We start from the raw sequence: 22,197 nt of genomic DNA on the forward strand, positions 1-22,197 counted from the left end.
CAGCCGCTCGCTTCCACGGCAGTGCGTTGGTCCGACATGCGATGACGTTGCTCCAAATATAATTTATGAGATGATTATTGTTGCGTCTGACATATGTGCATAGCCAGGTGGCTGTTCAGACCGGCGCGTGATCTGCAGACTGTCACAGGAGGGGCAGGGGAAGGCAGCAGCAATGGTGGTCGGTGGAACTTTGTCACGTTGGTGCCTCTGTGCACGCCGCTGTACTCTCCTCTATGTGAGCTTCTCCTGAAGACGAGTGATTCCCTGGTGGCAGGTATAGAGCTCCAGGTGTGCCGATCAACAGCCAGGGACTCTAGTGCTGGTGGTTTGATGTCACACTTCTTCAAGGAGGGGTTTTGATGTGGTCCTTGTACCTCTTTTTTGGACCCCAGCAGCCCTTTGACCAGCTTGAAGCTGGCCATACAGGATCTGTCGGGGTATAGGCAGGCGGTGGGCTGGTGTTTTTGGCCAAGGAGTGCAGTAATGCTGGGTGTGTTGGTCCGGTCATAGATTTCAATGTACGGCATCCTGTCGGCCCATGCAGGTCAGACCCAGGATCCTTTGGAGGCAGACGATGTGGAAAGCCTCAAGACAGTTTATGTGCCTCTGGTAGGATGTCCAGGTTTCCGAGCTGTAGAGCAGCGTGGAGAGGCAGACTGCCTTGTACACAGCTGCATTAGTGGAGCTGGTGAGGTTCCCATTCTGAAAAACCCTGGACCTTAGCCTACCAAAGGCAGCAGAGGCCAGGCCGATGCGAGCCTGGACGTCATCGTCTATGGTGCAGGATAGCTGGTGGCTAGTGGTCCAGGCGAATACTGGACAACTCACCCCGGTGCTTTCCCATTTTTCCTCCCGGAACTTTCCCCAGTGAGGGGGATAACTTGTAATCTGCTATTGGCTGTTTGTATTCTTTTTGGAAAAATATAAAAATATACTCCTATGGAAAGGCTTTATCCAAAAATACAAAAGCAAGAACTATCTGTGCTTGACTCCAAAGCCACCGCTCCCTTCACACTATGGTGTGATTTTCATATTCCATCCTGATTGGAAAAGATCGGCTTCTGATGGGGCGCCCGCTGGCCTAGCAGTCCAGGCGCATAGTACCACAGCCCGGCGGCGCGGGTTCGAGTCCCAGGTTCCTCGTGCGTTTCCTGTCCATCTCCACTGTGCATTATTATTAGAATTAAAGGCAGAAAAGCCCCTAAAATATATATATATAATTAATCACACCCGTGTGAAGTGAGGGGCGCTCTTATCATCATAGCCTACATCATCTCATTCTGCATGGCCAATCACAATTTGCGTCTTCACTTTTATCTTCCATGTTTGTGTTTACACCAGTGGTTCCCAAAGTGGGGTCTGGGGACCCCCAGCGGTCCTTGAGGGAGTTCCAGGGGGTCCCCCAGCTAAATGATAGTTTGAAACCAAATGGACCCGTATGGGTCTGTAATAACATAACATAACAGGCCAGCTCCATATATGGAGATCTAGGGGTCATCAGGTGTGATCAATAGGCTAATTTGGGCCCTGTCCAAAGCCTCTAGAGCGGTGCCCGTTGGGCACTGGCCTTTGGAACGATGCATGCCCCAGATCATGGATTTCACAATGCCACGCCAGACTTCCCGGTCCTTCATTGCCATCCCCAGTTCCTGCTTACTGACGCATGTGTCCCTAGCCACAGCAAGTACCACCCTGATGTCACATGATGTCACGAGACCCGGGCGCCATATATGGTGCCTGACCAACACACTGACAGGAAATGCATGATTCCATAGTTAACTGCAACCTTCGGTCGCAACTAACACAGCTCTGTATGTGTACTTTGTTATATATTTTTTTCTTCACACCTTTAATTGAGAGAGAGTAGGCCATGTCCATGTAGGAATGCAAAAGTTTAAAACATAACAAGAGGTCAAATGTAGGAATGCAAAAGTGTATTTGCTGAAACACAATAATACAAATATGTCATAGCTGCAAATGTTTACAAAAACAAACAAAATAGAAAAAAATATATATATGCCTAGTACATAGCTGAACAACACTACTTCAATAATAGAAGGGAAAGAAGTTGTCATAGCATTACATTGTATGCTCTTGTGTGTAAAATGTGCAAAATCCATTTTCTAGGAGAGGTTTTTGGCAAATCCCTTTAAGTTCACTCTTTATAACACTGCCCCCTTAAGAGCCTCCATTGTTGTTTGGGGGCTGTCCAGTTAATGATTATAATGCAAATATAGAGTAAATGATGATGGCTAATACCAATCAAGCCACCTGCCACCGTTGGCTTTCCGTCTTAATGTTGATTTCTCAAGTGGTTCTTTAGAGTTTCATTTTGACTAAAGCATTTGCCACAAAATTTACATCTGAAAGCCTTTTCACCTGTGTGTATCAGCATGTGTTTCTTAAGATTAGAATTTTGACTAAATGCCTTGTCACAAACTGTACATTTAAAGGGGATTTCTCCTGTATGAATCCTCATGTGTATTTTCAGATCACTATTCTGACTGAAGCTTTTGCCACAAACTGTACAGCTAAATGGTTTCTCTCCTGTATGGGACCTCATGTGCATTACTAGATTACCCCTTCGAGGAAAGCCTTTCCAACAAACTGAACATCGGAAGGGTTTCTCCCATGCATTACGACTCGTAATGTGCATTTTCAAAGCACATGTTTGACAAAAGCCTTTGCCACAGTCAGGGCAACTAATGGGTGTATTCCCTGTGGAACTTGTGATGGGTGCTTGTTTTGATGATTTCAGGCCCTGGATAGGCATGCTGCTCAAAAAACACAATGGTCCTTGTATATTGTGTGATTTAAGTATGTTTAAAGCGAACTGATCTTGCCTGGTCACCTCCCTCTCTTCATCACTGTCAGATCCAGGACAGTGTGAAGGCAGGAGCTGGTCATCACCAGTTGATTGTGATGTTCCACAGTCCTCTACATCAGCATCAGTCGTCATGTGCTCAGTTGAGGTGCTGGCTACAGGCTCGGTCTCTGTGTTTTCGCCCTCGTCACTCTTCACTGCTAGTAATGTCAACCTCTCCTCTGGTCTTAGAAGTAGCCCCTCTTGTTCCTCTTTATCCTGCAGAGGTTCTGGTTCCTCCTGGACAAGACTGGAGTTACGCTCCTGCCATTCAGGGAAAACTTCTTCACATGCAGAGCCTGCAAGAAATCCAGGCAAAATATGAAATAAGAGTCACTAAAGAGCATGACATGTACATTTGTGATTGTCTGTAGCTGTGGAGTGAATGTGTCTGTTGTTTCCAAATTATGTGATTAATTCTAATCGGAGACATTGTTCTTCAACTTTGATACTTCAAACCTACCTATAACAATTATATACAGTATTAAAATACATGTGTAATGCATTTAAACATTATATCTTTTAACAATAGGGAAACTTTGACAGGAAAAGACTCGCTCACCGTATAGAAAATAGAAGTAAAACTCCTTAAACTGAGACTTAGAAAAATATTTCTTCTTTATTTTAACATGCTCAAAGTGCTCGTGCTCAAAGTGCAATTTAAAAAGCAAACGTTTCGGTCCTAGGACCTTCGTCAGTGCAATATGATGAACAATTCTCTATTCAAACAAACTCAGTATTTCAATCAACTGTATTAAAACCAGCTTCAAACCCCATTATTATAATTCTGTATTCAAACCAAGACTATTTTTAACCAAAAATACAACCTTTAAGCCACATATTTAAACCTGGTTGTCAATCTTTTTAAGATACAGTTTATTGATTTTACCAACCTGCTGCTTTGTGTAATTTGATGATCAAATCCAGTTGTCTGCGTTTGTGGTCAATTTCTTGCTTCAAAGAGAAAGCCTCATCCTCGTACTCTGTTAGAATTATTTCAACAGTCCCACATATCTCTTCAGCAGCTGCAGATAGTCGCTTTTTGACAAAAGACTTAAGCGTTTGTAGGAAATCCATATCTCTCATAGTAGAGTAAGTAGACCAACAAAAAACTGGACAATTGTTGGTTGACTGTAGCCTACCTGTGTGACTATAATCCAAAATCAAAAATAATTCTCAGAGCAAAGATACCTGATATACTTCACCTAGTGCAGGAGAGAAAAGTCCAGCTCTAAACAGAGATTGAAGTGTAAGGTCCTGCTAAATACTCACAGATGGCCTTTGATGGCCCTATCAGAGTAAGAGAGGGAGGGGCCAGGCCCTTTATGGGGCCCAATCAGAGAAATAGAGGGAGGGGCCAGGCAGACAATAGAGAGAAACTCAAATAGTTTGACAACTACCCAAAATTAACCCTTTGACTCCCTACAAATCACTAATAATAATAATAGACACTTCACCTAGCTAGTTCAGAAGTGATGAGTTAAACTTAAAGATGCATGCGGATATATTTATCTTCCGTGGTCCACAACAGCAGACATGAGACATGAGACATGAATACCAAAGAGACCTATAGGGTGCAGATTTGATTTATATTGTGATTCTTAATTATTGAGGGGCGCTAGCCCCTCCTATGTCCAGCTTTTAGTGTGTGTGCACACAAATATTGTCCTACACAAACATTAAAATGCAATTGACAATTAATGGATGAGTGTTTGTGTGTGTGTGTAACACAAACATTGATGACGAAGGTGAGGGCGCAAATTGTGATTGGCCGATGAGATGATGTATGATGATGTACGATAAGAGCACCCTTCACTTTTATTTTATTCTTCTTATTCTTATTTTTGAGTGGTGTAAACCACTCCAACAACTGGCTTTGTTAGTTTACGTGTCCACGTGTCCACGTGTTTGTTCGTACCAAAAAAATGAGCATGGTTGCTATGGTCACTCAGTTCCCACGGGTGTGATTTCATTACGTCAGACATTACGTCAGACCACAGCTGATCAGGCTATATAATACCTTACACCACTAAGTTCACACAGGTGTGATTTTTTATGTTTTGAGGGGTATACACAGGTTTAATGTTTGTCTTTAGTTCAATGTTTGTTTTGTAAATGCATTGACAATGAAGGAAAAATGTACGTCATAATGTGTCATTTACGTCATATTGTCTCTTTATTGTTAATGGTGTTTAATGTTTGTGTTTGCACCATTTGTTTTACAACACCATTACATCACCTAATCAACATGAGTTAGACTTTAATATATTAGCGCTCCTCACTTCACACGGGTCTGATTTTTTACATTTTTATCCCACGATTTTGTAACCCATTTTTTTCACCCAGTGTCAATTATCTAATGTAATCCAGGGCTGTACCTCTCCCTCTGCAACGGACTGACCTCATGCTTCCTTCAATGCATGGATTCCAAGCTGCTTTTCACCTGACAGGGGGGGAGTTTCCCTGGTTGGACATAGCGCGTGGAAGGAACACGTTATTCCCACCAGTTCCTTTCCCCTCCATCAGGTTGACCAGGGGGAGGCAGTTTAGAGACCAGGATTACTGCATGCTTTTTGTGAGGGTACCTACCCTAGGAGACACGGGGAGAACATGCAAACTCCACACAGAAAGGCCCTTTTGCCAACCCCACCTCGGGTATGGGCACTGATACATAGGAGAGAACACGCCCCCAGCATCCCCAGCGGGAATCGACCCCACACCGTCATTTTATTCTATAACTATATGCCCACCTAGTCACTATACTGCACCTGAGATGTTCCTTTTTACTGACACCAAGTTTAAAATAAGAATTGAATTCACAGAATATGAATACGAAGAAACTGAAAAACACGTTTTGTCAATTGTAGTGGATGGAGAGAAAGGATTTTTGTCCATCCAAGAAACAGCAACCCGATGGGTTCTAATAAGGTCACAACCATGCAGGGTGGGACTTGACAAAGGGTCAATTGCGAGTGCGGTTGCCTATCTCGACTCTATACTGTAGGAATATAGTCCAATCAGAAGAGGGAAGGACATATACACATTGTGATGTCACGGTCCAATCATATGAGGGCAAAAAAAGTGTATCCTGTAAGCATCCTCGTCGGCTAAATCGAAGACTGCAAATCAACTGCAGGTAACATACAAAAGAGAGAGAAAAAAGGTGATGATTATTATTTTGCTCTCTTGTCTTTTTCCTGTCTTCCTATTCACAGCTTTGTGTGTTTGTACCACAGAATGTTGGCCGAGCACGGGATGTGATGATGTATGATTATCTATGATGATAAGAGCGCTCCTCACTTCACACAACGATGATTCTTTCTTTTCTTCCCAAATTCTGGAGACAAAGAAGAAACTTGAGCAGTTCAACCAAAGGTTACGGCGGGGAAACATGCAGGACAAATGGCTGTATTCCATCACAATTAATGCATTTCATAATTACAGTGATTCATTGGATTGGTCCCTCTCGTGACCGGGCGACCGATAACACCAAAGGTGACCTCCGGTGTCTTACACGTTTCGCCAATCAGCCTTCCTCAGAGCAGTGTTCTCAATTAAATGGGAGTTCCTCTTTTTCCACTTTGGTGGTTTATGATTTAAATATAAAACAACTATATGATTATGTACAAAAGTACAAGAAAAAAGATCTTTAGCTTGTTTTGAAGTTAGCCAGTGATCCACATCACTGGCTAGTGGCTAGCTCCCCTCGAACGTCTGGCTTTCAGAAATGACAGTCTAGGACTTTTAATGTTTTCTTTAAGCAGTATGACGTCATGTGGCAACCAACACCAGGCGCCCCTCTCTTCACACAAGTGTGATTTTTAAGGGACGATGTCAGGGCATTCCTGACATCATCTACTGACAATGTAGCAGAAAGAGATATTTTTGTTCTATAGTTGGGTGGCACTGCATGGCACCAGAACGTTGTTGTCACTCCCTATAGTATTGTGGCTGTGGCCCTTTTGACTACAGTATCCTAAAAAAACAAAAAACAATCCCATTTTTAATTGCGTCTTCTACCCTGAGCAATCCTGGTCCTGTCATTGTCTTTCTTCCATCTGTTATATTCTCTCACTGCTGCTGCTGTTCCTCCTGGTCATGGGCTTGTTGCTGTGTGTCAGCATGGCTTCGGGGCTCGGCCCGTGCTTGTGGCTGCTCCTGGGGTGACCCGGCATTGGTGACGGGTGGTGATGGAGGCGGTCCTCGAGCAATGACCATTATCCGGTGGCAGGCCAGGACGGTGATCATGAGCAGTAGGCTGATGACCATCACAAGGAAGACTTCCCATTGGGAAAAGGGGTTGATGTGGGAAAAGAGGATATCTACCTCTTTCACGCTGAGATCCTGCACGTTCTGCAGGGCGTATAGCAAGCGCAGCTTAAACAGCGCCAGGAAGATGGGCACCTGGGCATCGGGACTAGCCTTGGCTGCCATGTCGTAGAAGTGCTTTGCCAGGTGGACATCCCGTCTGATGCCCAGGCCTTTCTCGTGCATGTATCCCAGGTTGAACATGGCCTGAGCGTTGTGATCCGCGGCCAGTCTGTAGTGCATCACCGCGGCCTCGTAGTCCACTTTCGTCCCGCGGCCGTAGAAGTGGTGGTCCCCCACTTTTAACCTGGCCACAGCGTAACCCTGAGCGGCGGCTCTGGTCCAGTGGAGCAAGGCCCTCCGGTAGGTCGTGTTCTCTGCAAAGATCCCACCTCCCGTCTGGTCTAGGATGAAGGCCACGTTGCTCTGGGCCACCTCGTAGCCCTGCTCGGCCAGCATCAGGTACCGGACTAGCGCAGCGTTTGTCTCGCCCTCCTTGAAGCTGCCGTAGGCGGTCGCCAGGTGCTCCGACCAGTGGCCATGCTCGCACACGTCCTTGAAGAGCTCCACAGCCAGTTGGCAGTTGTGTGCGACGCCCGTGCCCGTGGCGTGCATCCGGGCCAGATTGTAGATGGCCAGGGCGTGGCCAGTCTGCGACGCCAGCAGGAAGAGCTTGAGGGCCTGAGCGTAGTCCTGCTTCACGCCGATGCCATGGTAATACATGCTGCCCAGCTGAAGGTGTCCGTCCACCCAGCCTTGTTCCGCCGCCTTCAGGAAGTACTTGAGGGCGAGCTCGTAGTTCACGGGGACGCCCCTCCCTTGAAGGTACGCCATGCCCAGCCCGCTCTGCCCCACTGGACTGCCGAGGTCGGAGGCCTTCTTGAAGTACTGCAGGGCCGTCTCGTTGTTCTGGGGGACAAACTCGCCGCCTTCTGCGTACATCTTGCCAAGGAAAGCCATGGCGTGCGTGTTCCCTGCGTTTGCGGCCAGGTTAAAGTAATCGTACGCTCTCCGGTGATTCCGCTCCAGTCCACGTGCTCCGTGCAGGTGCAGCTGACCCAGTCCCACCTGAGCGTGGACATCTCCCCCCTCTGCCAAGAACTGGTAGTACTGGAGGAGATTTTTGTCCAGCATCCCGCCGACAAAGCCTCGCGTCTCCTGCTCATCCAGGAGCCTGACCTTGTGCGGCGCGCTGCTGCCCGCCGTCAACGAGATGTCACTGGCCACTCCATTTGCCACCAGTCTATAGTGTTTCAGGGCCGTTTCACAGCTCCGGGGAACTCCCCACCCTCCAAAGTACCTGTAACCCAGAATCATATGAGCCACGGGGTCTCCGCCCTGAGCCCCGAAGGTGTAGTACACCAAAGCCTTAGCTTGACTGGAGTTCACGCCCAGCCCCACGGCATACAGAAAGCCCAGAGCCGTCATGGCCTGGGGGGAACCACCCTCCGTGGCGAGTCTCTCAAACAGCTCCTTGGCCTTGTGGAAGTCCTGGCTCATGTGGTCTCCGAACAGCAGCGCAAAGCCCACCTTCTCCGTGGCCTTGCGGTGGCCTCTCTCTGCCACGTTCACAAGCTGCTCATACAACTCTTTCTTCTGCTTCTTTCCGGTGGAGGCTCTGAGCCTAAGGAGCACAACCTGATACTTCTCCTCCAACTCTTCTGCTCGACGCCTCTGCTCTGCCTGCTCCTCCGTTTCGCAGAAGCCCCATTTCCTCTTGTGGTCGTAATCGTAGGCGGTGGCACACCACAGCCGCCGTTCGTAGCCGCCACCCTCGCTTCCGTCGGCGGTGCAGTCCGAGTACTCCTTTCCCCGGAACAGGAAGGGGAAGACGCAGTGCTCTCCGTGGGCCGTACCCCCATTCACCACAGGAACCTCTTTAGGCTTCTTCACTTCAATGGGAGGAGTCAGAATTGGCAACTCCTCCTTCTCCAGCACTCCTACCCGTATCCTTCTGTTCAGCTCAGCTGGACGGCGGTCCCTCCTGGCAGGGGTCAGGGTGGGGCCTGCTACGATCCTCGAGCCGACCGGAACGTCACCCTCTTCAGAGTCTGGCTGGTGGTACGACTTTAACTCTGGACTTGTTTCATCAACTCCGTTTTTCTCCTCAACAGTTATTCCTTTTGCAAAGATTATTAGTAGAATTGCCAAAAGGGGAAGTGCCTTCATGATACGTATAGACCCTGTATAGCCCATTGTGGTGGGGATGACAAGCTGACAATCTGCCACCAGAAAACATCCAGCTCTAGTCTCATCCACTGACAGGTAGCACCTTTCAAAATACCTCAACCTGTGAGCCAGCCGATCACGACTGCCGTGTTATGTCGAATGAGCCCTGTTTTCAAAACGGTGCCTGAGAAACTAGAAAAAACATCTGTAAATAATAATTTATGATGTCATGGAAATTGCATCATGGAAATTACGTCATGGAAATGCCTTCTAATCATGTGACATCAATAATAGGACTGCAGCTACCGCAGCACATCCGGCTTCTATACCCTAAAAAATTACTTTGCAGCCAAAAATAGCACATCTTAAATGGAGTGCCAGCTTTTCATGTGTCAATGAGGTGACAGTACTTCATTAGACACCCTGGAGTCATTTATATGTGCAATGGTGTTGTATTTAGGGTTTCTTCCTGGACAATGAACCCTTGACAGTCAAACGGGCCAATGAAATAAACAGTAATATAGTGACATCACACTATCAGCCCCTCCCCTAACTCCTCCCCCTTAAACTACAGCTGTGGGTGCGGCTTCAGTAGAGACTCTGTAAAGCACCCTCATTGGCTGTTTAGCTTGTCAATCAAAGCACGGGTAGAGAAACGGAAGTGAGGGCTCTGTAGATGTGTTTGATATTATCGAGAAGTGACAGGTTATCAAGATAATAAATACAATAATACATACATATGCATACTAAATGACTGCTTGTATAGTGTATAAAAGCCCAACACTGCTGTTTACATGCAGAGGGTGGACAGAACTATCCATGTGTGTGTTTTGTACCTAATAGCCTACAGATAATATGTACAGTATGTATGTATGTATGTATGTATGTATGTATGTATGTATGTATGTATGTATGTATGTATCGGTATGTCAGGGTAAGAATGGTGGTCCACTGGTCCCTCATTGGTTGTTGATGGTGACGTAGATAAGGTACATTTCAAGGTTGGTATAGGGTCAATAACAGGTCTAAAGGATTAAGAACAGCAGTTGTAATAGACTGTTGTGCGCTCTGCTTGCGCACAAGTAGGCCATGTATGGCCTGCTTGCGCACAAGTAGGCCATGTATGGCCTACTTGTGACAGGTTGTCAGGTTGTCACAAGTAGGCCATGTATGGCCTACTTGTGACAGGTTGTCAGGTTGTCACAAGTAGGCCATGTATGGCCTACTTGTGTGCAAGGCGCAAGTTGGCACCTCAACAGAGTGTATTTCTAGTTAATTGCTGGCCATAGTGGCCAATAACCGATATAAACCAATTGATATGATCTCATTCTGTATTTAAAAAATAAATCACACTTGTATGAAGTGAACGGCGCCTTTCATCATGCATGCACATGCACAGCTTTGTGTGTATGTCTGTCCGTATAGCATGGAATCGATGACTTTGATTGGCTGATGTATCATACACCATACAGACTGACAGTATACACAAAGCTGTGCATTTTCATCATGATGAAATAGTAATAATACAAATAATAATTATCAATAATAATTTTGTCCATTCTGAAACACTGAATTTGAAAAAAAAGCAATGCCTCTTTATTCCAAAACTGGTGTATTTAAAAATGTTCCAACTTGTTGACTCTTTTGAAAGCTTCCCCAGAAAACACTGATAGAGGCAACTATCAGTCATCAGTCTATCATCATCACAAAAGGCTTTTTGATCAGTGTCGTTATGTTGTGGAAAGAATTTTTTGTATTCGTTTTTCAACATAAAACATAAGTAATGAAAACAGCCTATTAAACGACTCGCTTGATAGCTTTGTATCTTCACGTGGATGGCTTCCATTGAAAATGAATGGCAACCTGTAGCTTTGCATCTTCATGTTGCTGGTTTCCATTTAACCTAATGGTAGCCTGTAGCTTTGTATTTTCATGTTGCTGGCTTCCATTGAACATGAAAGGTAGCCTCTATTCTGCCAGAATGAACACGTCAGCGTCAGAGTTTGGGTGGTCCGTACAACCTCCATCCCTCCAACTTGCCCACCTTGGTGAAGAAGGCCAGAGTTCCCAGTCCCAGACAGGCACACGTTCCTGTCATCACGCTGTGGGTTCTGGCTCCCAGGAACACGCCCGAGGCACAGCCTCCGACCAGGTAGTTCACTGGGTCATCAGGAGCATGGCGGGCCTGAGCGCTGAGACACGTGGCCATGCCGAAGATGGCTCCCAGCGACGCCATGGTGACGGTGGCACTGGTGGCCCTCTGCAGAGCTGCCAGTGCAGACTCAGGCTGGAACGCTACGATGTGATAGGCTGAACCTACCATACCTAGAGCCGTGCCGAGTTTGGTTGTGATCCATGTTTTCCCAACACAGTCTTTGCCTTCCTCCAGATCCCAGTAACCCATTTTTGGGCACACACTCCCACACACACACAGATTTTAATGATTTAATACGTTTTGTTTGATTGTTGTCTTATATCAACTAAACGTTTCCAAAGTTTCTATTCTATCTATCTATCTATTTGGTGGACAGTCTTTACAATTAAAACCATCCCAATATCAGCAGCTTCTGTTAAATATAGACACCATGTCAAATGGTGCAACTTACTCCATATATGGTTCTTGCCATGATGTCAGGGAAAAAGCTATGACATCATAACCCATGTGCAGTGGAAAAAGCTATGACATCATCACCCATGTGCAGTGGTTGACAGTAAAGGGCCTTTCAAACGGGAAGTGAGGAACACACACGTTGTTGCCTGGATCAACGAGAGGTCTGCTATACAGGTCTTCTCAAAAGGGACGCGACAACGCAATCGTAAAAAAAAAGCTAAACAGAATCCAGGTCTGGTGAGTCGCGGGCGTGTGCACGAAACGAGCACGCGCGCAACACATTCACGGGACCGCACTCACGTAAATATGCTTGCGTTGTCGCGGCGCGTTATATCGCTTCACATTTGAAAGGCCCTTAATGAAGCACACTCATGAGTATTGTACTAAAGTATTGTATCAATCAACTGCACAACCTCTCCCCCAACAGAAAAAAAACCCCACATTCCTGCAAGGGAGGAACTTCAACATAAACAGTGGAATGAAACCAAAATACAGCCAGAGGGATATATTGTGTCTATTTCTGCACACCAGCACAATAATATATAGTACGTGGCTGATAGAGGGAAATGAGGTTTGCAATAAGTATAAAAAAAGGCTAAATGTGACCTTGTTTCGGTACTTTCATTCCACTGCATTTCAAAGACAAGTATTGTATTTTTGACTCCACTACATTTCTCGGAAGTGGTAAAGCGCATTACACAAATTATACGCTTGTTGTGAGCTTGTAAATATAACTTGGTAGCGAACCAATGTAGTTTTGGTTTTGTTGATGAAACCTACAATATTACTGTGTTTACAAGACAAGTAACGCAGAATGGTGAAAATAGCCTTAAAATTGCTTTAGTCATAGTTGCGACTGCAGGTCGCATTTACTATGAAAACGTACAATTCAGTCAGTCACTCAAAATCCCCATACATGGAAGCCCCCATTTGGTGCTCAGGTCTCGTGATATCACTATGACATCTGATGTGTAGTAAATGCGATCTGCTGTCGCAATTAAGCCCATATGGAGATCCCTGACGTCATCCATATTGGCCAGCAACTCCACATCTGACCTCAAACCCTTAGATCTCCATATATTGATATATCCCACAAATTCCATATGTTGATATTTCCGCATCTATCCTTCCTCTTCGATGTCTCCCTTTTGACTGATACCTGTCCATTCAAACTCTAGACGGGCCTGCCCCAAAGTTATTAGTGCAGCCGCGCCCGGCAGCCGGCGAAAACTAGAGTTCTCAACAGGCCCGAAAATTAAGGCCCGGCCCTCATCAAACCCTGTACAATCAAGAGAATGTCCACGCTACCACCCTTAGATTTCCATATATGGAGCTGACCTGTTCTGACATTCCACATGTTGATCTGACCTCATCAAACCCTGTACACTCAAGACATGCTTGTTATATGGCCAGTACAGAATTCATTCCATGTTGATCTGACCCCCATGCCAAAGCGCCAGTGCTCGCACAGCAGTCTGCCATCAACGAAGCTGATGGCAGACTGCCCTTTAGGGGCGAGTTACTGGCAGTAGTTGAATAATATGAACATTGTATTTACTTTGTGATACATGTATGGGGAACCCTGTTTTTACAAACCGGTTTCACGCTTTTTAAAAAATACATGTTTTCCTCTCTTTGTCATAATGACATTGTTCTGCATCAGATCACAGCCAGCTGACAGACTTCCGTCTTCCTTTGTTTTCTATTGGTGTGCAATATTTAGTTATGTTTATGACCTTATTTGTGTTTACTTTGAGTAATGACTAACGACATTTGTTTCTTTTCAGCATTTCAGAGTTATAGTCCTTTAAGAATATAATTGGATTTTGTTTGAAATATCTGTCCGTCTGTGTGTGTATTTATGTATGTATGTATGTATGTATGTATGTATGTATGTATATATAGTGGAACTGGAAAGGTTGTATGTTATCTCTGGATTATAGCATTCAATGAATCAAAAATAAACCTGTATCTTAATTTATTTTAGAATAAGAAAAACTGGATTTATAATAATTATAAAAAAATATAAATTATATTATAATCTAATATGTTGAAATACTGGATTTGTGGCATAATGAAGTTAAAAGAGACCATATGTTTCACTTTTTGAATTTAATTACTTTCCACAATATATATATTTTTCACAACGCTTTTATTCTTGTTTAATGTTCTAATACATGGGCCCTGCTCATGAGTGTTAAACAGTGAGTTATGTGTTTGAAATATATATTGGTTGAGTCATTTAAATGTGGTTGAACTGTTTAAATTCCGGTGAAAGGTTATTGGTTGCTTACCATTTACTATGTCTGAATAACAAATGGTGTTTACACACATAGGCATGTATATTCACTCAACTCACAATACGATTCGAATCATGATACTAGGTTGAGGTTCACGATACGATTGCTTAAAACAAATGATTTGAGACAAATGACAGATTATTTTTATTTTATTTCTCACAAATCCAGTTTTCTTTCTTCTTAAATTTTCTTCTCTTGTCCTCTTTTCAATACAGTAGCAAATGACAACAAGATCCTGTATTTTCTTCTTTTTTTGCACGCCCTCTGCCGTTTGCATCACGATTCAAAATTGTTACCAGTTTGAATAGATTTGAATCGATTAACGATATACCTGCCTTACATTAACCCAACTACTCAGTTGGCATATTGATAACATCAAGTACTAATAATTGTAGAGTAAATTAGGGGGTAAAAACACAAGATTATAGACCAAAACAGTTTCTCAGAAAAGTTACGATTTAGAAACCATTTTTAGAATCGTCCTCAGATCTTTAATGGGCTAGGACACTGAGATAAATACACGGTGTACTACCCACACTTTGGACTACAGGCGGAGGGAACGAGGGGGCCCTCAGTAGCGGTAGTGGTCCGGTTTGAAGGGTCCCTCGCTAGGCAGACCCAGGTACTTGGCCTGTTTCTCGGTCAGTTTGGTCAACTTCACCCCCAGCTTGTCGAGGTGAGCCGCCGCCACCTCCTCATCCAACTTCTTGGGCAGGAAGTGGACCCCCAGCGGGTACTTGTGCGTGTTCCTCCACAGCTCCATCTGAGCAAGCACCTGGTTGGTGAAGGAGTTGCTCATGACGAACGAAGGGTGTCCCATGGCGCAGCCTAGGTTGACCAGTCTGCCCTCGGCCAGCACGATGACGTGACGGCCGCTCTTCATGCAGTAGCGGTCAACCTGCGGCTTGACGTTGACCTTGTCGGCAGCGTTGGCTTTCAGCCAGGCCATGTCGATCTCGCAGTCGAAGTGGCCGATGTTGCAGACAATGGCGTCGTCCTTCATGCCCTCGAAGTGCCTTCCTAGGATGATGTCCTCGCAGCCGGTCGCCGTGACGAAGATGTTGCCCTCCTTGCAGGCCTCCTCCATGGTGGTCACCTTGTGGCCTTCCATGGCGGCCTGCAGGGCATTGATGGGGTCCACCTCGGTGACGATGACACGCGCCCCGCAGCCTCGCAGTGCCTGAGCGCAGCCCTTCCCCACGTCACCGTAGCCCGCCACCACTGCCACCTTCCCCGCGATCATCACGTCGGACGCTCGCTTGATGCCGTCGATCAGGGACTCCCTGCAGCCGTACAGGTTGTCGAATTTGCTCTTGGTGACGGAGTCGTTGACGTTGATGGCCGGGATCTTGAGCTCTCCACTCTGGGACATCTTATACAGGTTGTGAACGCCCGTGGTGGTCTGCTCCGACAGGCCACGGATGCCCCCCAGGAGTTTAGGGTACTTGTCATGCACCAGCTTGGTGAGGTCCCCTCCATCGTCCAGGATCATGTTGAGAGGGTGGCCGTCTCTGAAGTACAGAGTCTGCTCGATGCACCACACAAACTCCTCATCCGTCTCGCCCTTCCATGCGTACACGGGGACGCCAGCCGCGGCCATGGCCGCCGCCGCGTGATCCTGAGTGGAGAAGATATTGCAGCTGGACCACTGGACCTCGGCTCCCAGCGCAGTGAGCGTCTCGATGAGCACGGCGGTCTGCACGGTCATGTGCAGGCAGCCGGCGATGCGGGCGCCCTTCAGTGGTTTGGACACGCCGTACGTCTCCCTCATCTTCATCAGACCCGGCATTTCGTTCTCAGCGATGTTGACGGCCTTACGGCCCCACTCGGCCAGGCCGATGTCGGCCACCTTGAAGGGTGGTTTCTCAGAGGACATGGTTGTGGTTCTTCTTGTGTGCGATCTTGGTGGTTGGTTAACGTATTTTTAAATGCTTCCAGTCATCTATTGTTCTATTTTTGAGGATTGATGATCCAGACATCGTCAGGCAATCTATATGGACTATCTGTCCATAACTTGGCACTGGTATGAATGCCCAAATACAGATGCTTACATCAAAAGTGACGTCACACCTACAAAACATAGGTGTGAAAGGTGTCCTGGGTGAATGAAGATGCACAGAAGATGCCCCTAACGGCATCTCTTGTCCGCCACGCCCACTACCGCCAGTACCCCGTGATGTGTTTTATCTTACCGATCTGCACCATAGACTGTAAAATGCCAAGCATCCCGCCCGTTTATGTGAGATTGTGATTATTTTATACCTTTTTAGAAAAGGTAGAAAGACATAAAAAGTAAAAGTTGATATGTTGTGAGTGAGTGACAGAATGTTAGAGACATTTAATGTATTCAAGTATACACAGCCATAGATCGGTCCCCCCCACTCAGGGTTAGCAGCGGCATAAATCTTCACCACACTGCATGTGTACTCGCCCAATAAATAATTCCAAAGACTTGTCAGATATTGTCAGATTGTCAGTCAGATATTGTCCTCTAGTTTCATATCCATGTGAAAGTGCTGGCAAAAAACATGTGTTTAGTCAAATATCTCCACTTTTCCACGAGCTGCACAGGGACGTACGACATTCACTCCGGGCGAGGGGCCGATATGACTGATTTACCAAAATGTCCTCTGATCACCCAAAAGCCATCACAAATTGTGATGGCTTTTGGGTGTGCTGACATTTGAAACTTCTTTATATTAAAAGTCCATAGACTTGGCTGCCACTCTGTTAAAAGTGCATAAAAGTTCATAGACTTTGCTACCATATGACGTAATGTCAAAATCCAGACTTTGGAAGGGGATTGTTCCCCACAAAAATCACACCCCGTGTGAAGTGAACGGTGCCTTTGATGAGTTAATTTCAGTGAGGTATGTATATGAACTAGAGGAATAATGACGCAATGATTACGTAATCAAGACTGAAATAGACTAGGTAAGGCCCTAATTACACTGGCAGCCAAATCTAGCCTGAATCAGATCTGTCATTTGATTTGTTTATAAGTCTAAATGCAGGTCACATGGAATCCGATTTTCATTAATGTGACTTGAGTCACATTCAGAGGTGGTTTCAAATCTGATTCAAATCCAATTTGAGGAGATCAGTCTCAGTCTGAATGCAACAACCTGATGATGTGACCCAAGTCATTTACGACACTATAAGTAAACAAGCGAGAAGAGAAAAGAGAGAAAACGAGAGCAAAAGAAAGAAAACAAGTGAGGACGGAAAAAGGAGAAACAAATAGTGCAACATATAAGTTTGTTTTCATAGGAATATTGTCAGCACTGGAGTAGACAGACGGTGAAATCCGTACCAAAGTCCTAACGTCACTCGCTCATCCCATGGGTCGCAGATGTTTCTCTATGGAGAATAACATGGGGTCATCTTAAATTGTCTCATAAGAATTGTGGTCCAAAAATAAACAAACTGTCTCTGCGATATTGTCGGGGAGGTGTCTCTGTATCGTTTACAACAGTCAGTCATATTTCATACAGTCAAGTGAAAATGTTACAAATTCGGCGGCAGTAACATTTGTGTTTTGACCAGTTGATTCTTCATATCCATACAAGTCAAACCACCGGGATCATTTGTTTATTTTTAGATCCCAATATATATTGGACTTCAGGAGGGGGGGGTGGAGGGTTAAATGCAAACCGGGTAGTATGTGAAACTACGTCAGACTTTGGCGCTAGTTGCACTTTGGGGGATGCCTCCGTACAAACTAAACTAAAAGAATGGCTACATCTTTACGTCCCATCTGCAATGTCAGATTGTTGTTAAAGCAGATATGTCGACGCAGGGCAGCTTTGGGTGGAGTTGTTAAAAGAAGTCTGAACACACAGATCGGATTGGGTGACTTGCAAACGCCAAAAGTTCGGATTTGAGAAAAAACTCAAGATTTCGGATTTGACTGAAATGACTGCAGTCTAAATTGGGCCTAATAGACACATAACCGTGCTGAAATGGACTAATAGACACAGTAACCACAGTAACCGTGCTGCTAAACACACATGTTGTTGTGGCTATAACACCACTCAAAAAATAAAGGAAAAAGGTGTATTAAAAAAAAAAAAGTAAATCAAAAATCGAAACGTAAAGATACCCATGTTCGCTACACATCTATGCAGACAGTGCTTGGGAGTGGCATGCTGTGCATCAGTGATTCTCAAACCGTTTCAATTTAAATTCCAAGGACCCCCAGTTTGATATGAATTTTACCATATGGACCCTCATTTCATAACATTTCTATCCCTGGGACCCTAATCCACAGAATAAATTCCTAACCTTCAGTTACAGAACCGTAGCTACTCGAGGCGTCTGCATTGCACTGTTCCGCTTCCAGTCGCCGGGGTCCGTAGAGCAGGAGGTAGGCTATGTGCCAGTCTCCCCCACCGGACAGCCGCAGGATGTCCTCCGGGGACACCATGGTCACCTCGTCATCATCAAACATGTACCACTCCTTTTCATTCCTCTTGACCCACCCGACGTAGTGGCCTGACGCGCTGGAGCGACCCTTGTGCGTCAGCACCGCCTGGAGGTCGTAGTAGCCGCTGTTGTTGGAGCCGAGGTCGTCGGTGAAAGAGAAAGGCTGGTATTTGGTTTCCAATGGCGGGGTGTCTTCTGGTTTCTTCGACTTTTGCTGCTGCTGTCTCTCCAGCTTCCTGTCCTCTGCCTCCTTGAATCTCGTCCTGACGGACATCATCCTCTCCTGGAGCCCGGCGGCGCACAGCTCATACACGTCCAGCATGAGGGGGAACTTGACATCCTTGAGGACTTTGGCGTTGACTGACTCCTTCTCTTTGTAGAAGAAACGCACCATCTGCACTGTCAGGTAGGCGGGCAGACGGCTGATCTTGGACGACTTTGTGTACACAGCGTTTCTCTCCAGCGACGGGGACAGCTTGGTGATCTCCTCCTGCAGTCGGAGCCTCAATCCCGTGGCGAGGTACTTCACCTCCTGGTTGATGAAGCAGCTCAGCTGGAGCTGGGTCTCCTTGCCCTTCTTTTGCTCCTCTTCGTCGGACTCAGAGCACCTCATGGTGGTCTCAAACTCCACGCCAAAGTACTGGTCGATGAACTTCTTTGCGGTGGCGGCGGTGCCGGCGGGAGGGGAAGCTCCGCTCTCGACGGGGACGATCTCCGTCGGCTCTGCCGGGTCCAGCTTCTCCTGGAGGACGCCCATCATCTGCAGCCAGCACTCGTTGGCGTCCTGCTGCATGTACTGGCCCCGGTCGCCCTTCTCGGCGAACTGGGGGAAGGCCGCATGGAATAACTTGAGGAAGACGACGGACGACAGGCTGGACGACGACCTATCCATGGTGTCGTACAGGTCGCGGAGGGCCGCCGTGAGGTACTGGGTGGGCTCGTTGGCTCCCCGGGCCGAGTATCTCCCGAGGGCGGCCTTGAGCTCGGGCACGGAGTGCAGGCACTGCACCGTGGCGTTCAGGTAGCAGGTGTTGCCCAGGTTGGCCAGCCCGCAGGGCATCTCCAGCGCCGAGGCCAGCTGCTCCTCGCTCATGTCCTCCAGGAATGTTGGCTGGATGGTGGGCTCCTCGGGCAGGCTGTCGGCGGAGCCCACCATCAGCAGGGTCATCCCGTTCTTCAGCTTGATGTCACCCCACTGGTCGTCCCTGAGCGTGCCTCCCTTCACCATGACCCTCTGTCTCTCGGGCTGGACGCCCGTCAGGGCGAACAGCTGGGCCTTGAACACCATCGGCGGCTCCTTCACGTTCAGCTCGACCGCGTCAAACTTCTCCCGCCCCCATTTCACGTTCACCGAAAACACAGACATGTTTTGGTTCCGCTTCGGTTCTTTCTTCGAGCACTAGTTTGATTAAATTAATCAAAAAAGCCAGCTAAAGATCAGAGCTGGCAATCTAACCCTTCTAGCTCACAGGGAAAGATTTGCTCACAAGTGTAAAATTAAAAGTCAACCTAGAAGTGTAGTCAGATTTGAGAGGATAGTCTCTTTATATAGTGGACTTGCGCTGTGAAGAGCCAATCACAAGCCAGAATGGGAAATGTACCCACCAAACATCTCCTTGTCCTTTTGCATTAAATGCTCACACACACCCATATATGGACACAGGCACATCCATCCAATGTCTAATAAAATGCAAATAACCTAAATACCTCCAGTTCACTATGAAATATTAATTTGTTTTTTTAGGGGTGCTAGTCTCTCCAATATGATGGCTTTTGAAGATTACGACTTTATGGCAGCCAAGTCTATGGACTTTAATGTTTGTTTAGGGCACTAAACAAATGTGTGGCCGATATAAATACAATATATAATATATATAATAAATCACACAAGTGTGATTTTTAGAAGTCGTTCTATATATGCTCTGATTGCCCAAATTTGGGCATGGATAATGCCATCAGCTAGCCTCTTTCAGAGCCAAGCTGTGCTATGTTAGCCTGAGCCCACTCAGAGAGTGGGCGGAGTCTTTGGGCTGGATCCAGGCTAGTGCTATGTTGGATCAGGCTGCAACCACGGCCTAATGGAGTCATACATTATAAATACATAAGTCATAGATACTAGAGCACCATAGAACTGGCCACATGACCTTGTGTGTGAACCTTCCTTACAATTAGGCATTTAGCAGAAGTATAAGCATTGTACAGAATATCTGTACAATGAAACTATGAGTATACACTAAAGTGCTATAGGCCTTTGTCTACATCTAAATTACATAAGTTGAGCCTTTGCAGATGCCTATAAGGTCGTCAAGGCTACTAACACGTCTTCACTGAACAAAGACTTTATCCAACCATTTATTTTTCTCTCCGCTGTGTCGGACAGTCAGAGAGTGACTATGAGGCGGGGGGATGCTCCTATTATGAGCCTCAGTACAGTACACATACAATTTACCCTGGAGGTGCGTGTGTCTGTGCAGTACGTTGTTCAGACTAGTCATTGGTCCGACAAATGACGGGTTCATGTGTTTGGTCCGACGGAGCATTGGTCCGAACGACAACCTACCTCAAACCCTCAGCCTAACCCTAACCTCCTCCAGGGCAGCACACCTAAACCTAACCCCAACCCTCTCCCGACCCCAACGCACCTCGGACCAATACTCCTTCGAACCAATGCTCCGTCGGACCATAGTATGCCTCCCCAAATGACAACCCACCTCATCTCCTAACCTAACCATAACTGCAAGCACGGGAGCAGACGCTAGTCCGACGCATGTCAGACTAGTGCCCTGTCTGAATTACATGCGGTCCCCGGGTCCAATGCCTCATGTGTGCATCAATGTTCATTATGACAGCAAATTTTGATTTAGTTTTAGTCATAGTATTTTGAATCAAATTCCATTGAGATTTAGTCATATTTCAGTCATCAGTCATAGTTTCAGTCTATTAAATATAAGGTTTTAGTCGACTAAATCTACAGTTGATTTTGTCGACAGAAATGTATTTGGCATTCCTTGATCGCATCATAATTAATGGCTGACTTTACACTTGGTTGCATGCCGATCTGCTAGACTGTTGCCTCTCGCAATTTTCAAATGCTTCCGTCATACAGTCTGGAGCAACAGAAGCTCTATCATCATGAGTAAGCGATAAAGCGGACTCCTCCTCACTTCCGTTTTGTCTTTACAGCTGCACACATTTATCCTTAGATCAATAGAAATCATCTAAGAATATATAGCTTGTTGCTTAGCAGAAATGGAAATGAACGAATAAAATGTAAAGATATTTTCAAAGACATTTACGTGAACGGAAATGACAGCAATTCCTTACCCAGAGTTCTCAGAGATTGTGGAATAGTTGTCCCACGTGAGAGCGAGACTAGTCCCTCCCATTTTGTTTATGCAATTGTCAATATATTTTAGTCTTAGTCATCATAGCTTAGTTTTTATTTAGTTTTCATCGGTGATAACACAGTCTGCAATTATTTTTGTCTGAGTGGAGAAACAACTCTGAGCTGGAGTCAAACT

General features: G+C 46.0%; 4 protein-coding genes and 1 long non-coding RNA gene across 5 annotated transcripts; all 5 read right to left on the reverse strand.

The window, feature by feature from the left end:
• Positions 1–1,917: 1,917 nt before the first annotated feature.
• Positions 1,918–4,129, reverse strand: LOC306938353. The gene is made up of 2 exons (XR_013791715.1): positions 3,757–4,129; positions 1,918–3,162 (listed from the first exon to the last, which is right to left on the reverse strand). It is a non-coding gene; the product is annotated as an uncharacterized lncRNA (long non-coding RNA).
• Positions 4,130–6,934: 2,805 nt separating this feature from the next.
• On the reverse strand, positions 6,935–9,340 carry LOC306937949 (protein sel-1 homolog 1-like; the record flags this gene model as incomplete). Its single annotated transcript, XM_079521973.1, has 1 exon — positions 6,935–9,340. The coding sequence occupies one exon, from the start codon at positions 9,338–9,340 to the stop codon at positions 6,935–6,937; it is 2,406 nt and encodes an 801-aa protein (XP_079378099.1).
• A 1,996-nt stretch (positions 9,341–11,336) lies between these two features.
• Positions 11,337–11,744, reverse strand: LOC306938337 (NADH dehydrogenase [ubiquinone] 1 alpha subcomplex subunit 11-like; the record flags this gene model as incomplete). The annotated part of the gene is made up of 1 exon (XM_079522469.1): positions 11,337–11,744. The coding sequence occupies one exon, from the start codon at positions 11,742–11,744 to the stop codon at positions 11,337–11,339; it is 408 nt and encodes a 135-aa protein (XP_079378595.1).
• A 3,078-nt stretch (positions 11,745–14,822) lies between these two features.
• Positions 14,823–16,055, reverse strand: LOC306938821 (adenosylhomocysteinase B-like; the record flags this gene model as incomplete). Its single annotated transcript, XM_079523141.1, has 1 exon — positions 14,823–16,055. The coding sequence occupies exon 1, from the start codon at positions 16,038–16,040 to the stop codon at positions 14,823–14,825; it is 1,218 nt and encodes a 405-aa protein (XP_079379267.1). The 5' UTR covers positions 16,041–16,055.
• A 2,475-nt stretch (positions 16,056–18,530) lies between these two features.
• Positions 18,531–20,042, reverse strand: LOC306937951 (ubiquitin carboxyl-terminal hydrolase 14-like; the record flags this gene model as incomplete). The annotated part of the gene is made up of 1 exon (XM_079521974.1): positions 18,531–20,042. The coding sequence occupies one exon, from the start codon at positions 20,040–20,042 to the stop codon at positions 18,531–18,533; it is 1,512 nt and encodes a 503-aa protein (XP_079378100.1).
• Positions 20,043–22,197: the final 2,155 nt, after the last annotated feature.

Source organism: Electrona antarctica (genome assembly GCF_951216825.1).
Source record: "Electrona antarctica genome assembly, chromosome: 15".
Lineage (NCBI taxonomy): Eukaryota > Metazoa > Chordata > Actinopteri > Myctophiformes > Myctophidae > Electrona > Electrona antarctica.